The 22,640-nt window shown below is 43.2% G+C and overlaps 2 protein-coding genes across 9 annotated transcripts in view; one reads left to right on the forward strand and one right to left on the reverse strand.

Moving 5' to 3' along the window:
• Nucleotides 1–16,942, reverse strand: bag6 (BCL2 associated athanogene 6). Of its 7 annotated transcripts, none has more exons than XM_064349964.1 (25): nucleotides 16,772–16,942; nucleotides 15,140–15,226; nucleotides 14,875–14,992; nucleotides 14,279–14,523; nucleotides 13,699–13,770; nucleotides 13,488–13,610; nucleotides 12,677–12,852; nucleotides 12,191–12,320; nucleotides 11,820–12,023; nucleotides 11,404–11,641; nucleotides 10,966–11,025; nucleotides 10,397–10,746; nucleotides 10,055–10,100; nucleotides 8,389–8,705; nucleotides 7,832–8,156; nucleotides 7,287–7,456; nucleotides 5,609–5,662; nucleotides 5,287–5,389; nucleotides 4,846–4,970; nucleotides 3,541–3,675; nucleotides 3,286–3,354; nucleotides 2,291–2,506; nucleotides 1,934–2,041; nucleotides 1,153–1,299; nucleotides 1–717 (listed from the first exon to the last, which is right to left on the reverse strand). In XM_064349964.1, the coding sequence occupies exons 2-25, from the start codon at nucleotides 15,215–15,217 to the stop codon at nucleotides 616–618; spliced, it is 3,711 nt and encodes a 1,236-aa protein (XP_064206034.1). In that variant the 5' UTR covers nucleotides 15,218–15,226; nucleotides 16,772–16,942; the 3' UTR covers nucleotides 1–615. The 7 variants fall into 7 exon arrangements, with proteins under 7 accessions (XP_064206034.1, XP_064206063.1, XP_064206054.1 ...); XM_064349993.1 differs by having other exon boundaries at nucleotides 11,404–11,638; nucleotides 11,820–12,017; nucleotides 16,767–16,942; XM_064349984.1 differs by having other exon boundaries at nucleotides 11,820–12,017; nucleotides 16,767–16,942.
• The window catches only part of LOC135262800 (uncharacterized), an 18,519-nt gene continuing 12,819 nt past the window's right edge, over nucleotides 16,941–22,640 (forward strand). The window contains exon 1 of one of the 2 annotated variants that reach the window (XM_064350067.1): nucleotides 16,941–17,058. The gene's annotated coding sequence lies outside the window, so the exon portion shown is untranslated. Of the gene's footprint in view, nucleotides 17,063–22,640 lie in introns of both variants that reach the window. The other variant, XM_064350076.1, reaches the window with a different exon arrangement.

Raw genomic sequence — 22,640 nt, forward strand, 5'->3', positions numbered from 1 at the left:
TTTAAGATGCAGCGAGAAGATTTTATTCAGCCAGAGTCACACCATTAAAATACCAAATCCCCGCAGCAGTGGGTGTTTTTATCACAATCACTTTACTCTTTTGTAGTTTGCGGTTTCATGTCCATCAGAAAAGACAAAATAATACAGCATGTTACAAAGGCAAAAGGATGGGGTAGCCATAAAGCATGTCTTACACACAGTAACAGGGTTTATGGGAAGGACAGAGGTCAAAGGTCATTTAGCCAAAAGCCAGAGGGATGATGGCCCTTGATGCCTTGCCTGGACCACTCAAGATCAGTGCATCTGTGGTCTTAAAGATGAACTGAAAAGTTCTCAGGAAATGTTTGGTGGGAGCAAAGATGGTTTGGATTTATAAATGAGTGGCTGTCTTTGGTGTGTTCTTAAGTCCAGTGGCAAGCCTTAGCTATGGAGAGTAAAATTTCTCACGTGTCAAGTTGATACAGGGCAAGTCTATTTGCTGTCCTTTAAGCAATGGATCGTTTTTACAAAAATGGCTGGTTTTCTCAGTGACAGCCCAGCCGGAAACAGTGGTGGTTGTAAGATGGGATCTGGATGGTTAGAGGGTCAGAAATAAAGAGGGTAGGTCTGGGCTCCTCATTGGTTTGAGTCCAAGGAAAAGGCCCTCTGAGTGTTAGGGAATCGCTCAGTGTCAAATTCCGGATCCTCCCTCACACGCTTCTTAATATCACTCCTCACCTGAGAAAGGAGGGGGAGGATGGGTGGGGATTGGATATTCATGTACATTAGGTCATTACTATTCATATAAATTTAAGTAATTATATACATGGGATTACAAAAAAATGTTGACTTCCGTTTTCAAAACAAGCACATTACAAAACTCCATACGAAACAAATCTATTAAAATATTAATGTAACAACAGAACAAAAAATGACAGACATTAGCACCCATATACAGCTGAATAGTTATACGGGAAAGCTGTTTAATAAAATACGTTCTGTGATTCTTCTCAATTTATTATTCCGTTGTAAAGCAACCATTCACAGTCTGATCACAAAAGGTCAGCATATAATGGATTTTATATATATATATATATATATAAAATCCATGTTGACGTCACAATAAATAATAAAAATTACACGTTTCGGATAAAATAAAAGGCCAAAGATTACCTGGTCTGCATACGCCTCCTGCAGCTCATCGCTCTCTAGCTCCGCCTGCAGGCTTCCTGGGGCAGTGACAGGCCTGACTCCAGCTGACTTTGCTGCCCGACTCACAGCCTCTGAGAGAGTGAGGTGGGGTCCTTCACCTTGTGCTGTCTGAGGAAAACAGAGAAGCTCATGTAGTCCCTGTGTAGCAGCACACACTGAAACTGCATTGAGACAAAATTCAGGGGTACAAAATACACACAAGAGGCATTGCATCTCTGGGTCATCGCTTGGTTGTCTTAATCGGGAAGGGGTGAAAAGAAATGACCTACATTTCAAAAAATGCTTCACAAGATAAAGCTTCCAATATTTTGGACATTACACAACAGATAATTTGCACCAACAAAACATTACTTAAGGGGTCTTTTGAACCTAAAATACACACTATTAAGAGGGAAAGTATTTTTATTTCAATGAGACTTGTACTGGCAAAAAAAATCTACTTTTTAATTAGTAAGAGGCTGGGAAGAGACTGGGTAAATTGTAAACCAAGGTCCAGGTCAGCACCAAAATGCTACTTCTTCACAGATGAATTAAGTTCAGCCTGGAGGTCCAGAACTGGGCAAAGGGTGACTGACAAACTAAAAGGTGGATGGACCAGGGAATACACAGTGGGAACAGAAGCATACACATTACACTGGAAGTGACAGCAAGTGTATTAACTGTAGTGGGGCAATATGGGGGAGTGAAAGAGGACAAATTCATGAATGAACAGCCGGCAGGTAATAAAGGACTGTGTTTTTACCTTCCTGCGTTTTGCTGGCATCCCATGCAAGTAAGCATCAGACAGAGGGGGTTGAGCCTTAATCTTCCTCTGAGAAATCAGATCATTTCTGATAATGGGAACCCACTCCTGATACGAGAGAGAGAGAGAGAGCTGTAGGATCACTATCTCTACAGCCCAGAGATACCTGCTACTGATGCAGAGAGAGGGAGACAGTGGGACAGAAGGTTCCTCTTACAGTATCAGTACAGCACAGAAAGAACCTGATCCAGAGAGAGATAACTGATAATATGATAACTATAACAACTGAACACAACACAGAGAGACAGAGTGTGTGAGAGAGAGAGAGACTGATGAGAGAAAAGCACACGCTCTTACAGGAGGAACAGCTGCGGCCCAGGGCTCCGTCTCTCCCCCCGACTCCTCCCTCCGGCCTGCTGCAGCCATGGCCCCACCTTCTCTTGTCTCCCGTAGTGAAGCCCCTCCCACAGCTCCTGGGTCTTGAGGTGACAACCCCACGGCCCCCACTTCCCGTGATGGCACCATGGCCTCCTCAGCCGTGGTGGCAGGGGCAGGAGAGAGAGTTCTGTCCGTCTGGTAGCAGTGAGGAAGGAGCAGGAAATGCGTACTGAGTCTCATGCACAAGCACTGGGTAAAAGCCCACAATAGAAGCTGAGGAAATAGAATGTAGCAAACACGGTTTCAATATTCTCAGATACTTACCAACCACTTCAGCATACTACTGAGGACTCAATCCTCAGTCAGACTGTGTATACTGGTCTTTGTTACTACCATAATTACAGCCTCTGAACAGAAACAAGCTGGTCACTGTTCTTAATTAGATACTTAGTGTCGACTGAAGGATGATTTACCCTCTTCAGGCCACATTATGTCAGAAACAGCTTTGTGTGCAAAGACAATCACATCCCAGAAGTTTTAATCATTCACATCACATACCATCTGTTTTGCATTGCGCTGTATAAGTTTCTGTGTAAGTTACTTCTTTATAAATCAATTATAGTGAGATTCGAAATGATTGGGTCCCTAATTGCCAAAAGTATGGCCATCTTGTCACTGAAATGGAAAAATAAAGAGTTCAGCAACAGCACAAATTGAAATGTGCCAAACTGGCATTATGGTGGCATACGTGAAAGTACAAAATTATGTTAGAACTTAAACTTCTTCAGCAAATTTTAACAGATCAAGAGACTCGCAGTAACAAAACCAGCACACGCATTGGGTCCACAGGACCGAGTTTGAAAACAGAAAGTTTTTTTAAAATAACACCATGGTGAAGGAAAACTATAATGAGCTCTAAGAAAGAACGAGCAGCATCTGACTAAATAAACTAATCAGGAGAGACACACACTTACCTCCACGTTGTGGCTCTCAAACTCCGGAATGCACTGCAAGTCCGACTCCTCCATGTCTGTGGCCTCTCCCTGCGATGCATAACCAGACAAGTCCCCATAATCACTAACTGAAACAGGCGCCACTTGTCCCAGAGGTTTACAATTCCTCTTAATAGTAAGTAAATGCAATCCATTTCAAAGGAAGCTAATGAAACGGGTAGCCTGGCAGCTATGCATGACCTATCCGCAGAGTAATGACGTATGAGGTGACGTTACCTGAGTGTGCACCACATAATGCAGGACCTGGTCTTCTGTAACCGGGATGTGCTCGAGTATGACCTGTAGTCTCATTGACATCATGCTGGTCAGCCAGTTCACCAGGCTGGGGTTCACCTCCGCAGACATCCTCCTCTACAGAGACGAGAGGAGAGGACCGTTCTAAAACCACAGGGAAACTATGCTTCCCAACAGGAGGGGGAGCTTCAGAAGAGACATGTTTAAGGCTCTTTAAGTTTTATTTAACTGCAGATGCACATCACAACTCGGATTAAAACATCCAGGTATACAGCTAGCCAGCCACTTAACCATTTAAAAAATTTCTAAAAAGAATTAATTTATAAATCAAGTCAACCAAAATGTCTGACGAAGCTGGTTAGAGCAGGGCATTAACAATTTATTTGTTTATTCATTTCCATAGAGGACCACATTTGTAAATAGCAATGCCCTTATGTGCTACCCTCCGGCATGAATTTCTATAGCAATTTGCAATGTATGCATTTCAGTCCAGAAATAAAATCCAATCCAAGCCACCATGTGCCACTGCTAAAGCGAAGCTATACTGGGGAAAAGGGCAAATTACTGTAGCTTCAGCACAAAGAGGGATAAACCTAATGAGATCAGGTGTTGGACTGTGATAAGCTGAAATAAGGCTTTCCCATGCTTTTCCCAGTCTGTTCCGCACGGACTCCTCCATAAGGAGGCTGAATGGAGGAGGAGGGTCTGTTCAGCAGGGACTCCTGCATAAGGAGGCTGAATGGAGGAGGAGGGTCTGTTCAGCAGGGACTCCTGCATAAGGAGGCTGAATGGAGGAGGAGGGCCTGTTCCGCACGGATTCCTCCATAAGGAGGCTGAATGGAGGAGGAGGAGGGCCTGTTCAGCAGGGACTCCTCCAGAAGGAGGCTGAATGGAGGAGGAGGAGGGCCTGTTCCGCACGGATTCCTCCATAAGGAGGCTGAATGGAGGAGGAGGGTCTGTTCAGCAGGGACTCTGGCATAAGGAGGCTGAATGGAGGAGGAGGGCGGCCTGTTCAGCAGGGACTCCTCCAGAAGGAGGCTGAATGGAGGAGGAAGAGGGTCTGTTCAGCAGGGACTCCTCCATAAGGAGGCTGAATGGAGGAGGAGGGTCTGTTCAGCAGGGACTCCTGCATAAGGAGGCTGAATGGAGGAGGAGGGTCTGTTCAGCAGGGACTCCTGCATAAGGAGGCTGAATGGAGGAGGAGGAGGGCCTGTTCAGCAGGGACTCCTCCAGAAGGAGGCTGAATGGAGGGGGAGGAGGGGGAGGGGAGAGCGGCGCGAGGCTCACAATGCGATGGTTTATGACGGCCGTGAGGGCAGTCTGCTCCCCTCCCAGGCAGTAGAGGTTGAGGGCAAGGCATTCAAACAGAGCCTGATTGCACATATGCAGCAAACGAGGGCCAAAGGTGTGGTCTGTAGGGACACAAAAAACAAAAACATGCAGCTCATTGGAAATATAACATCATAAGTATTACGAGGAAAAGCTACAGTCATGATCCTTCAGCAACGTCAGTCCTTTATCCATATATTCTAACCACCCTAATAGGGGAAAAAACACAAGTTTTAATTCAAAATTATTGAATCAAATATTTGCTGTATATCATTTCCTATGAATTTAGTAGAGCTTAAAAAAAAGAATACTGTCCAAACTCATTTCCCTACATATGTAAATGTATGTAAACTCAACATCTCTTAATATTCTTAATTCTAAAATCTCAGATGTGATTACCTGTGCAGAGCAGAATGTGTGTTGCAATGCGTGTAAACTGCTGTCTGAAGAAGGACATGTTAGTCTGTGTGACATCTACACCTTCCAAGACTGTAACAGTGGACTGAGAACAAAGAACAGAGACAAGGAGGTTAATACATAACGTATACACACCTGAGTTCAAAATAAATGAACAAAATAATGTTGGAGATAACTGAACGTTGAAAAGGGAAACGCAAAACTGAGACGTTGGAATGATCTTTTAATCTCACAAAATTTCCCTTAAATCTTTTAAAAATAAAAAAGGCAGAAGCAGACAGACAGTCAGAAGCAGCATACTTACGAAGCTGTCCGTGATGTATTCCTCCAGCCCGTTAATCAGCTCTTCAGCTCCTGCCTGAGGAGGGAAAATGTGAATTGGGGCACAGATGTGTGAAAAGAAAACATGCAAATCATTCTGGTTTTCCCATAGAGACCTAAATCTAACAAATCTTTAAATATTTATTCCTCAACCGGCATTACGGTTAATGTAGAAGCACCACTAAACTTCCTCCATTAAACATCAAGGGCAAGCCATCATAAAATACTCTGAAATATTGGTTAAAAACCGCTTAGCACAGAGCTTAAAGGGAACCCCGTCTGTTAAGACATTTAGGCCTTAAAATGGTCTAAATGCCTTCAATTATATAAACGTGTCATAAAAACCGTTTAAAAGTTATTTAAAATAAAATAAAGTAAAAAATCGACTCGTAGGTCGCCATTGTTATTACCGTCACAATGCACTCTGGGTAGTGACGTCAAATGGTTGCACGGGTCTCCTGTATATATGTCTATGGCTCTTGTCCATTGAGCGGCACTGAAAATGTCTTTTCGATAAGAGCCAGAGCGGGACACTACTCAGCAGAAAAGCACCGAGGACAGCCTCATCAAATAAATAAAAACTATGAAGACTGGGGGCCAGAGGAGACGAGAGTAGTGTATAAGAGATGGTGTCTGTGGAGCAACTGCTCGCCTACGCTAAGACGGAAAAGTTTCAGAGCTAGAGCTCCGCTTTCTAGCAGCAGCTGTTCAAAATCACTTGACCATACGGATCAAACTATCGCTTTTGGTGAAACTGAAACGTATACATGACCGTAATTAATTTAAACGGCGTAACATAGCCTAATTATTGATCCGCATCCTTGAATCTTAAATTGGTGATAACGCCTCCTTTAAATGCATAGTCCCTAATGATAATACATGCGGATACAATACAGGCGGGGTTCCCTTTAAAGCTAGAACTGTATACAAAGGTATGCATTTAGCACAGTACTGAAGCACATCATGATACTGGGGTGAGTACAGTGAGTACAGGTTCTCAGAGATGCTGGACTAAGCAGAGGGTGAACTGTGAGGGAGAAGAGGACAGGACTTAGAGATGCTGGAGCAAGTAGAGAGTGAACAGAGCAGGAGAAGAGGACAGCACTAAGAGATGCCATAGTAAGTAGAGGGTGAAAAGAAGAAGAAGAGGACAGTACTTAGAGATGCTGGAGTAAGTAGAGGGTGAACAGAGAAGAAGAGGACAGCACGTAGAGATGCTGGAGTAAGTAGAGGGTGAACAGAGAAGAAGAGGACAGCACGTAGAGATGCTGGAGTAAGTAGAGGGTGAACAGAGAAGAAGAGGACAGCACGTAGAGATGCTGGAGTAAGTAGAGGCAGAAGAGGACAGCACTTACAGATGCTGGAGTAAGTAGAGGGTGAAAAGAGAGGATGAAGAGGACAGCACGTAGAGATGCTGGAGTAAGTAGAGGGTGAACAGAGAAGAAGAGGACAGCACGTAGAGATGCTGGAGTAAGTAGAGGGTGAACAGAGAAGAAGAGGACAGCACGTAGAGATGCTGGAGTAAGTAGAGGGTGAACAGAGAAGAAGAGGACAGCACGTAGAGATGCTGGAGTAAGTAGAGGGTGAACAGAGAAGAAGAGGACAGCACGTAGAGATGCTGGAGTAAGTAGAGGGTGAGTGCAGAAAGAGCAGAGACTCACAGCGATGTTGGCCTCGGTGGCCTCCCTCCCGTGTAGATAGTGCTCAGTGAAGAACTGGGTCAGCTGGGGCTGAATGCGGCTCAGGGGCTGGTGCTGGCCGTGAAGCAGCAGCACCAGGTCCAGCATGGAGAAGCTCTGGCACACCAGGGCGAGCAGGTCACCGAAGAACCCTGCACACACCACATCCGACCGTGAGCCACCATTAACAACCATTCAATTATCCACCTCAGGTCTCACAACCTACTTACTGCAACATTTACTCAAGGAGGAAATGTAAAGAAAATCATTCATTTGTTAGCAATTCCCAATAGCCTTCATCAGCCCTGGCATGGCCAAATAAAATAGGCATGTCTTCTGAAAGATGATGATACCAAGACTGACATGTTATTATATGGGTATACGTTACAATCGCAGAACGCCTCATTTACAAACTGGCAAAACAATAAATACCAAAAAATCATAAGGGAAAAGGAAGCGGCAGCCACTCGCACATCACACTGTGAACTACAGGAATGCAGACACACTGTGAGAGACAGAATGATTACCTATGGCGTCACCAGTGCCAGGTGTGAATATGTTACTTGTCTGGGACAGCCTCTGGATAAACTGGGCGATGCTCTCAGCGTTATTTTGGGGGCCCCCCAGCGAGCCCATCATGGTGGACAGCACCCCCTGGACGATGCCAGTGAAGAGCTCCGGGCTGAGGGACTCTCCAGGGCCCCCCGGGCCCCCTATGCCTGCACCGGACACAGAGTTGGGGGTGGAGGTGGGGGTAGGAGTGGGTGTGGTAGTAGGAGGAGGGGTGGGGGTAGTGGAGGCTGAGGGGGGCTGTTGTCCAGTGGGAGATGGTGAGAAGGCCGGCTGGGTCGCCTTCAAGATCAAAGGAAATGGCAACAATGTTAACAAACACAATGAATTGGTCACTTTTCAAGCCCCACAAACTGCCAATCAATACATTTTATTATCATTACTACTTGTACTACTACTAGCACTACTACTACTACTACTACAATTAGTACAACTACTACTACTACTACTACTACTAATACTACTAGGGCCAGTTACATGTATAGCCCATGTACAGAAATGAGCCAGCATTGACCTGGATGAAGTCTGTCACGCCCTGAATGAAGACAGGCACACCAGGCATGGTCACAGTAATGGAGGTGGGGACTCCTGAGCCTGCTACCGGGCCTCCTGCCCCGCCAGCCAGCAGAGAACCCAGGAGCTGAGCCAGGCCGGCCTCCCCTGTCCCGCCCATGGAGGCCGTGCTGGTGGTGCCGGTCGACGTTTGGCCAGAGGTGTTGGCCGATGAGGTCGGTTGAGAGGTGGACGTGGTGGAGGTAGAGGACGAGGAGGAAGAGGGTGAAGAGGAAAAAGAGAAGGAATGGGTCGAAGAGGGAGTGGAGGTGTGGTCCGCTGGAGAGAAAAATGAGCCGATCAGAGGAACATCTTCCACAAAAAAAATGCTTTTCACTCCTGCTGAGAACATGACTAAATTCTACACCCGAATCATTTTATCCTTTTTCAATCATTTGAAGCTTACCAGTCTGACTTCCCACCCAGTGAAATCACCACCTGAGAGTGAAGTGGTTGAAAAGGAAAAGCCTACACAAAGCCTGACCCACTTCACAACAAGCAAGAAGATGCAATCACTAGCAATCACTGCTTTCAGATGGAATAGCTGGGTTCAAATCCCACATCTCATTTCAAACTGACATCATACAAAAATGTTGCAATAAGCAGTTCACTTTCTGGAGTTACAGACATTATTTCCATTTTAGCCAGGGGCTAGCCACCACACAGCCTGGTCTTCCAGGCCGAATGTTAGATTGAAACTGACTGAAAAAGAAGAGTTTCAGCTACGTTTCCAGACGGCATTTTTTCACGTTTGAATTTATGCAAGGCGTTGCAAGAGACGGAGACTGAGAGGTCAGGGAAGGCGAACTGGAGTGTGGACATGCCGACTGAGGGTAATTCGCCTCATATTGGATTGTCTTAAGGTAGTCAGTGAAAGTGACATGTAGGTGTTTTAGTCATTCCCCCCTTGCTGCTTTGAGGCTCTTCTCACATGTAGTCCAGCAGATGCAGGAAGCATTGATACTTCTTTCCTTCAGCCTCAGAGGAAATCTCTCTAACCAAAAGTGACATTAAATGTTGTTGTTCATTTTTTATTAAATGAGGTAAAATACACACGTATAATATGTGCAGGCATATTATCACTGTACAAGCTGCTTTGGAGTGTGTTGCTTTAAACCACTAACCCATCGATGCCCCAATATCAGCCACTGGGAAGCCAGCAGGCAGTGAGAAACTTTTGTAAATATCTAAAATATCCTTCATTGTACACAAAAAACTCCTGCTAATAAAAAAAAACATACACTAAAACTGAAATAACTCCAGAAGGTGAACTACACGTTTAAGTAATTACATTTCAGTTCAATATTTAGGTACTGAAGCATTTCATAGGAGAGGGGGTGGGGATTTCCAGTTCAATAAAGTCCTGCTGATTTTTATGTTTATGTTTCATTGAGCAACCGGTAAAACCAGAACAGTAGAGGAGTTGATTTACTATCCAAATTACTATTTTAATGTGGAGCCAAGACCAAACTAGTACCAGCAGACTCAGCTGCCACTGGCAGATAATGAGGGCCTAAAAATGAGCACCACTGTGCAAACAAGAAGGCCCCGTGATATTTTAAAAGGACTAATAATGAGAGAATACAAACTAGGGGAAATGACCATGAGGGTGGAGAGACGGGCCTTACCCATATGGACTGGCATCAATAGCTGTCCCACAAGAGCGTTGATCATCTGAGCGAGAGAGTTAGGAGGGGGTTAGGCTCAGTGGCCAAGCAGAGACATCCACACACACAGCTACAGGCGACACCTATCCGGACAGGAGTGCAGAACTATGCAGGGTGCAGAGACCATAGAGCACCCGCACAGAGCCATAGACATGGCAAAAAGTAAGCAAAGACCAATAAACAAGCGCAAAACAACCAGTATTACACAACCACCATTTCAAAGAAGCAAAGCAATGCAGAGACGAGCAGAACACACGCTAACCGCCATGCTGAGAAATATGCAGAAAGGAGAGAGTTCTGTACCTGTGCCGGCTGCGGCCCTGCAGAAGGGGGAACAGTTGCCCTCAGATTAATTGTGGCCCCTCTGGTCCCCAGATTGGGTTGGGGGACCCGGGGTGCGAAGGAGGGCCGGGTGATGACCACCCTGGCCTGGGGAGGGTGGGGAGGCACAGTAGGGGTGGCCGTAGGGGTGGGGGTGGTGGTGGTAGTTGCGGCAGAGTTGGCGGTTGCGCCACGGTCGGTAGCAGCCTGCTGGCCCTGTTGCCCGGCAGAGGCGGCTGTTGCCATGGCAACGGCCTGCTGTGTGATCTGTTGCACGATGGCCTGCATGAACTCCGGGGGCAGGCCTGGGATGTGAACAGGAGGAGCGGGGCCTACAGAGGGACAGCACACAACACGAGCCTGTGAGAGGGAGCTCTGCTTGTCCGTACTCTACCTGAGCCAGGGAAAGCAAAGAATACTCCGCAGACCAGCGGACAGACGACTGCAGAGAACTCCTGCCTCAGCTAAAGGACAACAGCCACAAATAAACGTAATGTATGTAATAATTTGCCGCTAATGACAGCAAGTACGCAAGCATCATCATTTCTTACCAGTCTGTCCAGCAGCTGCTGTAGTTTGCTGTCCTGATGTCGGAGATCCACTACCGGAGTCTGCACACACAAAAGCAAAACATCATTACCAACATCACTGGTATCATTACCAAAAGGAGACATTCAGTTACTGTCATTAGACTCCTACAATCAGTTAAATAATTAGGAACACAAACACAAAAAAAGCCTTTCAAATAATTTTTCCCAACTTATCCCTCAAAACCCCTACCAATATAGTCATGCACTTCACATTTTTAGCAATGTTTCTATCAAGCCACCATCTCATCAACATGGAATTCCTTTTCTAGTCTGACCATAAACACAATGTCTATGCTTGTTTACATGCAGTGGGTGGGGTTTCCATAGAAAATGCCTAATGAATCATTTTAAGAACTGACTGGTTCACAAAACAAAGTGAGACTGAGAAGTGAGACCCACCATCCAGGTTCATCTGCATCATCACCACCGGCTCCATGGTCTGGTGGCTGATTCTGATCATGCGCGGCCCTGCATGTCCCTGTCCAGGCTGCTGATTGGCTGAGGCAGGTTGTGGAGGCGGGACCTGTTCCTGTCCTTGTTGCTCCGATTGGTCAGCTGATTGTGCAGGTTGGGACTGGTCCTGAGCTGCCTGTCTGCCATTGGTAGTCATGGTCACAGTGGATCCCAGGTTTATCTGCTGGTGAGTTTCACATCAATACTGCACCGACAACAGCAGTTCTGTATTGAGTTCACAGTGAAAAATATGGAGTGCCACTTAAGGCCTTGCATTTCACACAAACGTGGAACGCCAGGTTTAAACACCACTGCAATGCCACTACAGACAGGTGAACGCTCACACTGTCACAACAACCCACCGGTATAGGGATGTGGTGCAGTCCACCTGGCATCATGAGGGGGGAGGTGTAGTGGGACATGGGCCGGATCACGTGGAGGTGACGGGGAGGGGGGGCCAGCAGGTTGCAGCGCAGATCACTCAGAGCGACTAGCGCATTGCCCAGGGGACGGAGGGCTTCCCCCACCAGATTCAAAATGCGCTGGTCCTCCTCTCTCTCCTGCGTCTGGAAGACAAGTTCATCGTCAGGGCTCAACCAACAGAGCTCTTACAATGTCATCTCAATGCCAGTGAGCACCGTCCGCAGCAAACCAGCCAATGCATTTAACATGCTGGGCGCAAAATGTACATTACGCCTCGTATGTGGAGGGGCACAGCCAATGCGGCTCTTACGTTGTTGTTGTAGTCTGCACTGGTGGCGGAGCCCAGAATGGAGTGTGTTCTCTGCACGAAAGGCTGCAGTCTCTCCTCCACCCTCCTCAGCTCTGACAGGACCTCCACAAGGTCTGCTGGGCAGGGGTGACTGTGGGACAGAGGGTGGTACGGAGAGACACGCTACTGCTGCCCTTACAGTGGGCCACGTCAGCCGGTACGTACACAGTGCACTCGGTCCTTAACTATCTGCAATATTTTTATGAAAAATACATTTTTCTCCCAAAATATTGAGGACACTGTGATTTTTTTAAAGAATTCTAAGCCATACCATATAGTTACAGTAGAACTACACAAATTCAGGACAGTTAACAGTGTTTTATAAACAAAATTCTATACAAATTCTGTATATAAACAGAATTAATCTGGGATCGAGTCTATATAAACAGCAGCTATAGTGCAGATACAGAAAACCTAACAGGAAGAAGGAAAGCAAATCAGTCTTACTTGGGTCCAGAGAGGGGGGGGCCCTCGGTTTGGGTGGAAGAGGAGGAGGAGGAAGGCGGAGGAGGTGGAGGTGCAGGTGGGGAGGTGTCCATAGGCTGAGCTGAGGGTGAAGGAGTGGATGAGGAGGAGGAGGGTGGGGCAGCAGACTCCTGTTGTGATGAACCACTAGACTGACCCTGAAACCAGTAGAAGGGATAGTGATATAGGAGCTTTGAAGAATTTATACAGATTAAACTGAAAAGATGAAATGCATTGCTTGAGTGTGACCCCCTTTGTTTGCCATGTGTTCTTTGTGTTTCACCAAACTGTTTACATGTGACAGTGTCCTCTACAGGGAAGAGGGGAAGACGACAACCAAAACAAAATTGCTGATCCTGTAACTATCTTTGTCCATTTCTTTCCATTATGTTCATCCATTTTTTCACAAATTCAGATATTTCAGCAATGCTTCCTGCCACTGTCCAGCCAATGAAGTCGGTCTGCAGACTGCTGAGGAGCTCATAACTCTGACAGGTAGTTTGTACAGTGTACAGGCCTAACATGTACAATACATCTACTCAGGTCAAACATGAAATATAGGTCAAACAAAAATACAGCCAAAATATGTAAAACTGATTAAATGTATTACTTGCTAAAAAGAATAAGTGAAACAAAATTATAATTCAAGGCTTGCAAGGTGGATTCTTGCCACAAAAAAAAAACTTCTGAGAATTTTCTAGATTAAGGAGCAATGTCAAAGATCAATGCAGTTTTCAACATTGGTTATGATAGTGAGGGAACCCTGCTTTTGAGCACTGCAGCTGAGGTGTACCTCCAGTCTACGGATGACTGCGTCTGTGTCCCTCAACAAGTTCTCAGCCAGTATCAGTCTCAGCCGGGGCTCGCTCTGCACCGATTGGTCCATGTCGATGTGCACATCCACAGAGCCATTGCTCTGAAACGGACAGTGAAATGATCCATTACTGGCATGTATTTCTGAGGTGAAAGTCCAAGCAATGAAGGCAACAGCAAGACCCTCTTACCCCGGTGCTGGTGCTGACTCTGGCACTCCTTGTATTCTCCCCCAAGCCTGACATCATCTGCTGCACCGACATCTGAGGGAAGGGGGCGAGAGCGAACTCAAACAACTAACTAATCACTGACAGCTATTGCTCAGGGATAGCAGGCACGGCTGAATTACAGTGCGTGGTATGTCAGACAGTGAATGCACCCTCAGATTATCACCAAACGGATTTAATCAAAAATGTTACATTTTTCATGTTACATTTATGTTACATTTCACATTGCTACGTTACATTTTTCATCCTTAAGTTAGATTGACTTTTGGAATGAGCCACTTCCACATAGCTGGTATTTTACACCAGGGGGCTTGGAATAGTCCAAGGAATGAAGAGTAGAAAGAAGCAGATGCACACTCATACACATGCAGGTAGCTGTGCATGCACGCAGAAAGACAAAGAAATAGATACACACTCATACACATGCAGATAGACACACATTCACACAGACAGACAAAGAAACAGATACACACTCATACACATGCAGATAGACACACATTCACACAGACAGACAGAGAAACAGATATATGCAGTATTTCAGCACCTGAATCTGCTGAGGGTCCATGATGTTCATGGGAAGGTTGAAAGTGCCCAGCATGACGTAGCTGTTGCCATTGCGGTCATGCGTGGGCATGTGAGCCGCTCCCTGGGAGCCGGAGGCAGACGAGTGGGAGGGCATGGCACCCTCCGCACCTCCTGCGCCCCCAGACACGCCCCCCACTCCGCTTCCCGTGTGCGTGGTCTGGGGCGGCGCCCGCTCCACCAGATGTATGACTTTCCCATCCACATCTGACAGCGGAGGGGAGGGGGGGATAAAGGAAAGAAAAGAGGACATCATCTCAGTCCATTCTTATTCACTAGCATGATACTTCTGCTACAATGCGCAAAACATGCACATGCTAATTGTGCAGCATCTGCGCTCAAGCCAAATGTAATTACTTGTGTTCCGTTACTGTACTCAGATCAGAAATGCTATGTTTTTACTGTAATAACTTATTGTGAAGAGACATTTACCAGTTGTTCTACTGTCCTTACGCTATACATGGTGTAGTGCCTACACGCTGCAGTCAGTGCTCAAGTTGGGCAGCTGTGAGGCAGATGTATTACTGTCACACGTAATGTAACGCCCATGCAACTCACTGTATTCTGTTAGTGTCTTCTCATCCTGGAGTACTCTGCCCTGGTAAATCAGCCTCTGTTTATCCACAGGAATTCCCACGGAAATTGAGATGTGCTCCTTAAACTGTTTAACTGTCAGCTGGGAGAAACAAATGGAAAGAAGGCAGAGGAAGGTTCCCAGTTTACACACAGCAAAGAAAGAACGAGTCACTCTTGACCAGTGCTGGTTATCATATGCAACAAAATCACAAGGGCCATACATATCAAACACAAGGGAAGCACTTACATCACTTCTGACTGTATAACTTCTGCTCTGAGAGTCCAGAGTCTTGACCGTCACCTCTATAGTGCTGGGCTCATCCATATTTATTTGCTGTTTTACATGGGTCACAGTGAGAGGGAGAAAGTTAAGTGAACACCCATGAACATCTCATTAGCCAAACAGACTTTCCTGCATTTCCCTTCTACATCACTAGATACATTATGAGCACTACATCAAAAAAAACTATCACAAAATACATTTTACTCAAGTCAGTTACCAATTGGTCATTTGCTTTAGGGCTGACAAATACTACTGCCTGTTTAGAAACAGTTTTCCAAAGTAGTCTATCCAGTAAGATTAATGGTAAAAATGATACACACTAGAGTGCCACATGATAAAAAGTGGTAGTCATAAGCTTTTACTCACAGGCCCATGAGTAGTCTACCTAAGCAAACATTGAAAGTAAACAATGTACTTATGACACATGGTTTTTTCCCTGTGCAACAGAAAATTTAGGCAAGTCCAGGCAAATCTTTCTGCCATGAACCTACCAAACGTCAAACCAGCACCTACTATTCCCCAGGTCAACTTTAACAGTACGCAGACCATTTTTATAAGCTGCATAAAATCATGTTTATACTTGTTAGCTGGCGAACTGGAGTCTTTGACAATACAGATTTGCAAAACAAAAATTGAGATTTATCATTGCATCTAAGAAATATATATATATATATATATATATATATATATATATATATATATATATATATATATATATATATATATATATATATATATATTTTACAATTCGCTATAACCAAAAACGCATTAAGATAGCGGCATGTTTTGATCTTGACATGCCAATTTTCTTCAGCTACAAACTTGGCATGGCGTAGTTTATTATAGATAGTTACTAAATGAAAGCATAAACGAACATAACCTGTAAACTTTTAAAATGGTTAACGCTAGTTATCAATAACATGCTGAACACTTATATATTATAAATCTATTTTCTAGATTAACAAGGACGTTGAATTAGCAGAGCACTCTGCTAGTAATAATGCCCACTAGCACTTCAACTGCAACAGACGCCTGACGAGAGTTAGGAAACGGGAGTTAGCTCAGTTGCAAACATATCCTATAAAGCTAACTATCGCCATATACAGTCAGTTCTCGCCAAATAGTATGTAGGTAAGAAAAGTTAACTACCTATACGCCATTGTTCAATTAAAATAAGAACATCACTAACGTTAGATACCACACAGAGCAAAGAGTAAACAGGGGCAACGTAGCCTAGCTAACCATACAACGATCGTGTCCTATCGTTATGTACCCGAAAAGGGCCGGTGTAGGTGCCGGTTTTTGTTTTAACCTAGCACCAGGACACCTGATTCGACTAATTAATGTCTTGATTGAAGATCATAATTCACTGAATCAGGCGTGGTAGGTAGTGATAGGCTAAAACAAAAATCTGCACCAACACCGGACTTTTTTTGTTGCAGAATTTGACACCCAGGATAACAGACCTGCTAAATGACTAGCTATAGCTCGCTAGCATTAGCTAAGTTAGCAAGCTAGCTAACACTTAGCAACGAGCATTTCAAATTTACTTGCCGATCTCACGGATATATCGTCAGTTTTTTGTAGTTACCTTACTTCGCGTACTGTTGAAACACCTTTATTTCCCAGTCAGAACCAATTCATGAGGTTAACGAACGACCGTCTGTTCATATTCCCATATTTCGTTAAATTGCCAGTATTTTAAAGATGCGACAAAATAAAGGAAGGACCTAGCTGACGTAAGCTTCTAACCTGGTGTCTATCTTCACCGCCTGAATTGCATTTTATCAGGTGTATCAACTAAAACCGCTTCCATGTCTTTTTCAGATACAAATACTTTAATCCTGAGACGGATTTTCCGACCTGACCCAGAGGAGTATAACGCAAGTACATCCACATAACTGCTGTCCTTTCCCAGCCATTCTGTCAATTGATTAGCGCTATTATTTCTTATGTGGATAAGAAAGGTATTTTAAAGCATGATTTTGTCACAACTTTTCTTTTATCAGAATGTGCTATATTCATCCCGTAGCTGCATGGAACACAGAAATTACACTGCATACGTGTGTGTGCGCGTGCACACACAAACATTCACACACAAGCAGCGTACTGTAATTATCACGCTTTGTGTGTGTGAAAATTAGGCACTGTTGTGTCCTATATTGATTTGATATGTCTTTCCGCACTTGTAACAGTAGAGGGTGATGTTGCTGCTGAGTCACTGTTGCAGTAAAGAGTCATTGAGTCACTGCTTCAAGCAAAATAAAAAGATAAGATAAAACCTTTATTGATCCCCGGAGGGAAATTCAGGTGTCATAGCAGCAACAGCATTGAGAATGAAACACAGGAGAGGTACAGGGAAGAGTAAGAGTCAACCAAATTAAGATAAATAAGTAAAAATAAAAAAATAAAGATAAAATAAAATAAAATACTGAGCTGCTGGCCCAATAAAAATAGATCAATGTACAGTGAATGCACACTGAATGGCCCCATAAATATAAATAAATGTACAATGAATGTTCGTGTGCAAGTGCGCCAGCGACCATGTAGGAGTCAGTAGTCAAAGTCATATGTGGGTCACGCTTGGTTGTGGAGCTGGTTGGCGACTGGCACAAAGGACTGGCAAAGGTGATTTGTGGTGTGCCGAGGAGGGGGGAGTCTGTGGCTGAATGTGCTGAAAAAAAAACGTGTACCTTTTTATATAGCCATAAAATGCAATAAACTCGGATCTCAGTTAGCTGACTACTATTCACTACTCACCAACTCTGACTTACCTCTTTCTTTTATGCCTGATGTATAAAATAGTGTACTTCACCATACTTCAAATTTAATATATAAATGATATGCTTAAAGTAGTGCTAGCAGGCAAGATATAATACTATTGTAGTGCAGTTTAAATATAGTTAAGGGTAATTAATTGCATTATTATATGTGTGTAATGATGTAGTGTACAGCTTACTACTGTTGTGGAATGCTGGTGTAATGATGCTGTTGTATTTTGAAGGTGTTATGCTATAAACGTATTCTGGTATAATGACACTTTAGTACTATGCAGGTACAACAATTCTGTAGTCTAATATAGGTATATGAGCACTGTATTATGTATGTACAGTTATACTGTAGTGCTGTACCGGTATAATGCTAATGTATGGATTATAGCTACAGAGAGAACTGTAATCAATAAATGTATTGTTAACTGAACAACCAACAATTTGTACTGGAACAAACAAAAGTACTAGTAGACATGTCTTTATATAGCTGTGCATATAGCATTATCCAAATGAAAATTCACAGAAAGAAAGAAAGAAAGAAAGAAAGGCTAGAGGGTGGTCTGGGAGCCATTTGAACAGATGAGTCTCCAGTTCATTTTGGGAGATGGGCAGGCATTTTTCTGTCCTGCCTGCAGTGGGAAGCTCATTCTACCACAGGGGACCAGAACACACAGGAGACTTGGAAGTGCAGGCACGTGGGGGTGAGGTGCGAAACCCTTAGAAGTATCAGGATGGAGAGGTCTGGTATGTGTCCTGGGTCTGATGTTCTTTTGAAGATATAATGGAGTAGTCACTTTAGCTGCTCCATAGCCTGGAAGGGGAGTGAAATGGCTGAGTCAGAGGAGGTTGTAGATCAGATGAGCAGTAGCATTGTGGATGAGCTGCAGGGGTCTGATGGCAGAGGCAGGGAGGCCAACAGAGAGGGAGTTGCGGTAGTCCAGACGAGAGATGACCAGCGCTTGGACTAAGAGCTGGATTTAAAAAATATATATTTGTCACATTTACAACAACAAAAAATAAATTCCAATAGCAGGCAAATGTGAGACAATAATGAGATTAGAGGAGAAAGAAACAAGTAAAGAAAAGTAGGACTTATTTATTTATTTGTTTGTTTGTTTATTATTTCTCCTTTATTTAACCCGGTGAGTCCCATTAAGATGTCTATCTCTTTTACGAGGGAGTACTGGCCAAGCAATGCAACAACAACAAAAAAACTGACACCTCTGTTTCACCAAAAAGTTCAGCTCACGTTTAAAAATGTAGAAATCCAATGTTACTGTTGGGTGCACTTGATTTAGCTTGCCATAGCCATTGAGCAGGGATGGTTGTGAGCTGCCGGGGCAGTGAATAGAGACGCATGGCAAACCAGGCTTCGTTATTTTTAGAAGTAAGACTTCTATGTCACACTGTTTGAAAAGTACATTACAGTGCAGACCTGGTTCAAATTGGCTTGTCAAGCAGCATTTCCTGTGGCATTAAAATACTACAGTGGAAGTATTTCCACTACCCCCCTCACTACCCATCTTCCGCCGTGGCCTGAAGACTCATCTCTTCAGACTATACCTAGACTAACTACCACCACACTGTATATTTCACTCTAAATCCACCCCCCCCCCCCTTTTATGACACTTGTTACATGTTGCCCCATCCCAGCACTTTTGGTAATTTGTATTTGTCCTAATACTGTAGCTTATTCTTCTGCCTAGTTGGCTTTGCAGAGGTTAGGTCAGAATAGTGTTCACTGTGTGAACTAAACGGTGTTTTTGGCTAGAAATAGCTGTACAAAATAAGTATTGTATCTTACTGAACCTGTGTTTAGTAGTTGTCTATGACCATGAAATGTACTTTTTGTACGTCACTTTGGATAAAAGCGTCTGCCAAATAAATGTAATGTAATGTAATGAAAAAAAAAACATTCTTCAGAATTTTATCAGATTCTGTCTTCACACATGTCCAACTCTCTCTTTCCCCCCCTCTCCCCCCCCCCTCTCTGCCTGCCATTTAGTGTATTGAACATTAAGGTAGTCAGCTTATTTATGGGGCAGTTTTCTTTATGCTAATACTGCATTTTAACTAATTTACTTCTACAGACTTAAGGGAATTGCTTCAAATTTGAGCCACCATGTCTCCAAAATTCACTGTACCATGACATGAGTCAGTGAACAGAAAAAGAAGCATGTATCTTCAACAACATATTTGAGCCTTAGCATACAAATTGAAGAGTGGATATTAATGTATTTTAAAGTGTTTTGACATTATTCCTTAGGCATAATGTGGTTATCGTGTATAATGTTAATCAGCACAAATGTGCTGAAATGGATCTTGAAAGCTAGCAGTGTAACATGCTGTAGAACACATTAATTTTGCTTTGGTCTGAACTATCAATGAGTTAACAGTATATTTCACTCGCAAAATTCACCTTTTAAAGAACCCACCCCCACAAACAACACAGAAAAGACATGAGTAATATGTGTACAAGTAAATCTACAGTGGGACAGTGGGGAAAATAAACAGATAGAAAGAAAGTTTTTGTAGGTGGTGAGGAATTAGAGGGGGTGTTTGATTTCCTGAAATGGGGGGGGGATCTGAGATATATGTGGGTGGGAGGGAGCAAAAAAGCAAATAATTAGACATTATTAACATAACCATATGTAACAGTCAGCGACAGCTCCATACAAACTATAAATCACAGATACTGCTGTTATGGCTTGACCAATCATATGTTCCTTTGTGAGTATGCATCACAGCATATTGGTATACAGTTTATGTTCGTGTCTGGGTTGAAGAACTTGGTAAATATGCTGACAAGGTCTTATGTTGAAACAACCTCAGCATTCAGTAGGTGAAATTGTTACAGCTGTTGGAACCTTTTTTTAATGGATTGCTGTTAGGACAAGTGCATGATGGTGCTTTAAAAACCAAAATATTCAAAGAAAATGACTTTTGAATGATGGTCAAAGTGCTCTTGAAATGATTGTGAAATAAGCAACCATGAAATTGCTTTATAGGAGAGGGGAAAAGTAAGAACAACATGTTGGGCCCTGTTCTTGGTAAAAATGGTTCTGCAGTTGCACCTGAGTGCTAGTGGAATTGTTCAATTCACCCTCAGAAATGGAATATTTTTCACTGTGGCCTGGTTTGGTAATTTTGTGATCTTGAATAAAGGTGTTAGCATCAACATGGGTGGGGCAATGCAATAGAGGGTACAGTGTGTCAATAGAAATTTGGGCTGTGCTAATGTGGTGCTGAATAATTTGTTTGTGCTTCAACCCACCCAGACCACCTCTTAACTCAAGTACAGAGGCTTTATTTTATTTTGGGAGCTTTAAAATGTAGAGATTTGAGTGTTGAACATATCGGGCAGGCGAGTGATCACACAATTTTTTAAAGAATTGTAATCCTTTCGTTAGTATTAATGTTACCTTATTTTTAAAGAGGCCACTTTCATTCTGTAGCCATGAACCTTTGTTTAAATCTACTGGTAATTAAACCAGCAGTAATCAGGATCTCATTAGAGCTGTTTCAACACCTGCTTTCCAAACATACATCTTCTTCCCACTGTCATTGGTTTGAAACAGTTTGAAACTTTTTCTGGTCTTTATTCAGAAAGCAGAGCGGAGTGTATTAATAAGCCCTATAGTCATAAGACCTGAACAACAGAAAAAAATTTCAAATGGTATGCAGATTTGTTTAACCACGTAACACAGTAGGGACAACGTCTTTCGATTTTATTCAGGCAAACTGACCCACCCTCCTCCCTGGAAATTCCACTCGAAGAAGACCTGCATTGGTCAAATTTCTGTTCTTGTGCTCTGTTTTATGTTTTTAGAAGAATCTGGGTATTAATTTGTGGTTTTCTGTTATGTACGTTTGAGTGTGTCTACTGTGCAACTGTGCTAGGTTGCTACTAATTACCAAAACACTGAACTGTTAATACAATGTGATCATATATTTTTATTCTTTTGCATATATAGCTTTTTTGATTATGTTTTTCATGAAGTACAACTGAAATAGAAGATACACACATTGAGACAATCATTATATTAAACACTATTAAACTTTTTCTAAATGTTATTCTTTAGCAATATTACAGAGATGTACACCTTTTGTTCACATTTTGATATTTTACTCATAGAAAGTGAATTCTTCCAGCTTAATGCTTGCCTTTTTTATAAGCTACTCTGAATTTATTATGCATTTTTCAAAAAGTGACTAATACTTTGCTTCCAAACTTCCTTTAGTCAGATGATTTGCAATGCTTGTGCGAAACCTCGCACATTGCTCCAATGCGCTTTTATCAGCCTAGCTATTTGGACTTTTTATTTTACGTTAGCAGGTTTGGGGAAAGAACCTAGATGCAAAAAAAAGACTTTAAAAAAATAAATAAATGACAGCGATTGGTTTCATGACATTATTTCTGACTTTTGCAACTGAATATGTATAGTAATGCCATTCTAAACTAATAAATAAAATAGATATGTCAGTAAAGTTTTTTTAACACCTCAGGAGATAATACAATATATTATTAATTTAGCCTCCACTCAATGACAAAAACAATCCAAATGGTGCCTGCTACAATCTGTTTCTAGAGGGAAAGCTCTTGTAATTTCCTTGTCATGTTTTCCAAATCATACAATAATGATCGCTGATGAACCTCTCTGATTTGATTGATTCTCCTTCTTTCCATGTGTACA

The sequence above is a fragment of the Anguilla rostrata genome, chromosome 1 (genome assembly GCF_018555375.3).
Source record: "Anguilla rostrata isolate EN2019 chromosome 1, ASM1855537v3, whole genome shotgun sequence".
Classification (NCBI taxonomy): domain Eukaryota; kingdom Metazoa; phylum Chordata; class Actinopteri; order Anguilliformes; family Anguillidae; genus Anguilla; species Anguilla rostrata.

Excerpts from the sequence above, each read along its gene's own strand:
- bag6 (XM_064349964.1), bottom strand. The coding sequence starts at position 15,217 with ATGGATGAGCCCAGCACTATAGAGGTGACGGTCAAGACTCTGGACTCT. Across the intron at positions 8,157-8,388 it reads GCGTGACAGACTTCATCCAG|GCGACCCAGCCGGCCTTCTC; the intron begins GTCAATGCTGGC and ends TTGATCTTGAAG. Across the intron at positions 3,355-3,540 it reads ATTATGTGGTGCACACTCAG|GGAGAGGCCACAGACATGGA; the intron begins GTAACGTCACCT and ends TATGCATCGCAG.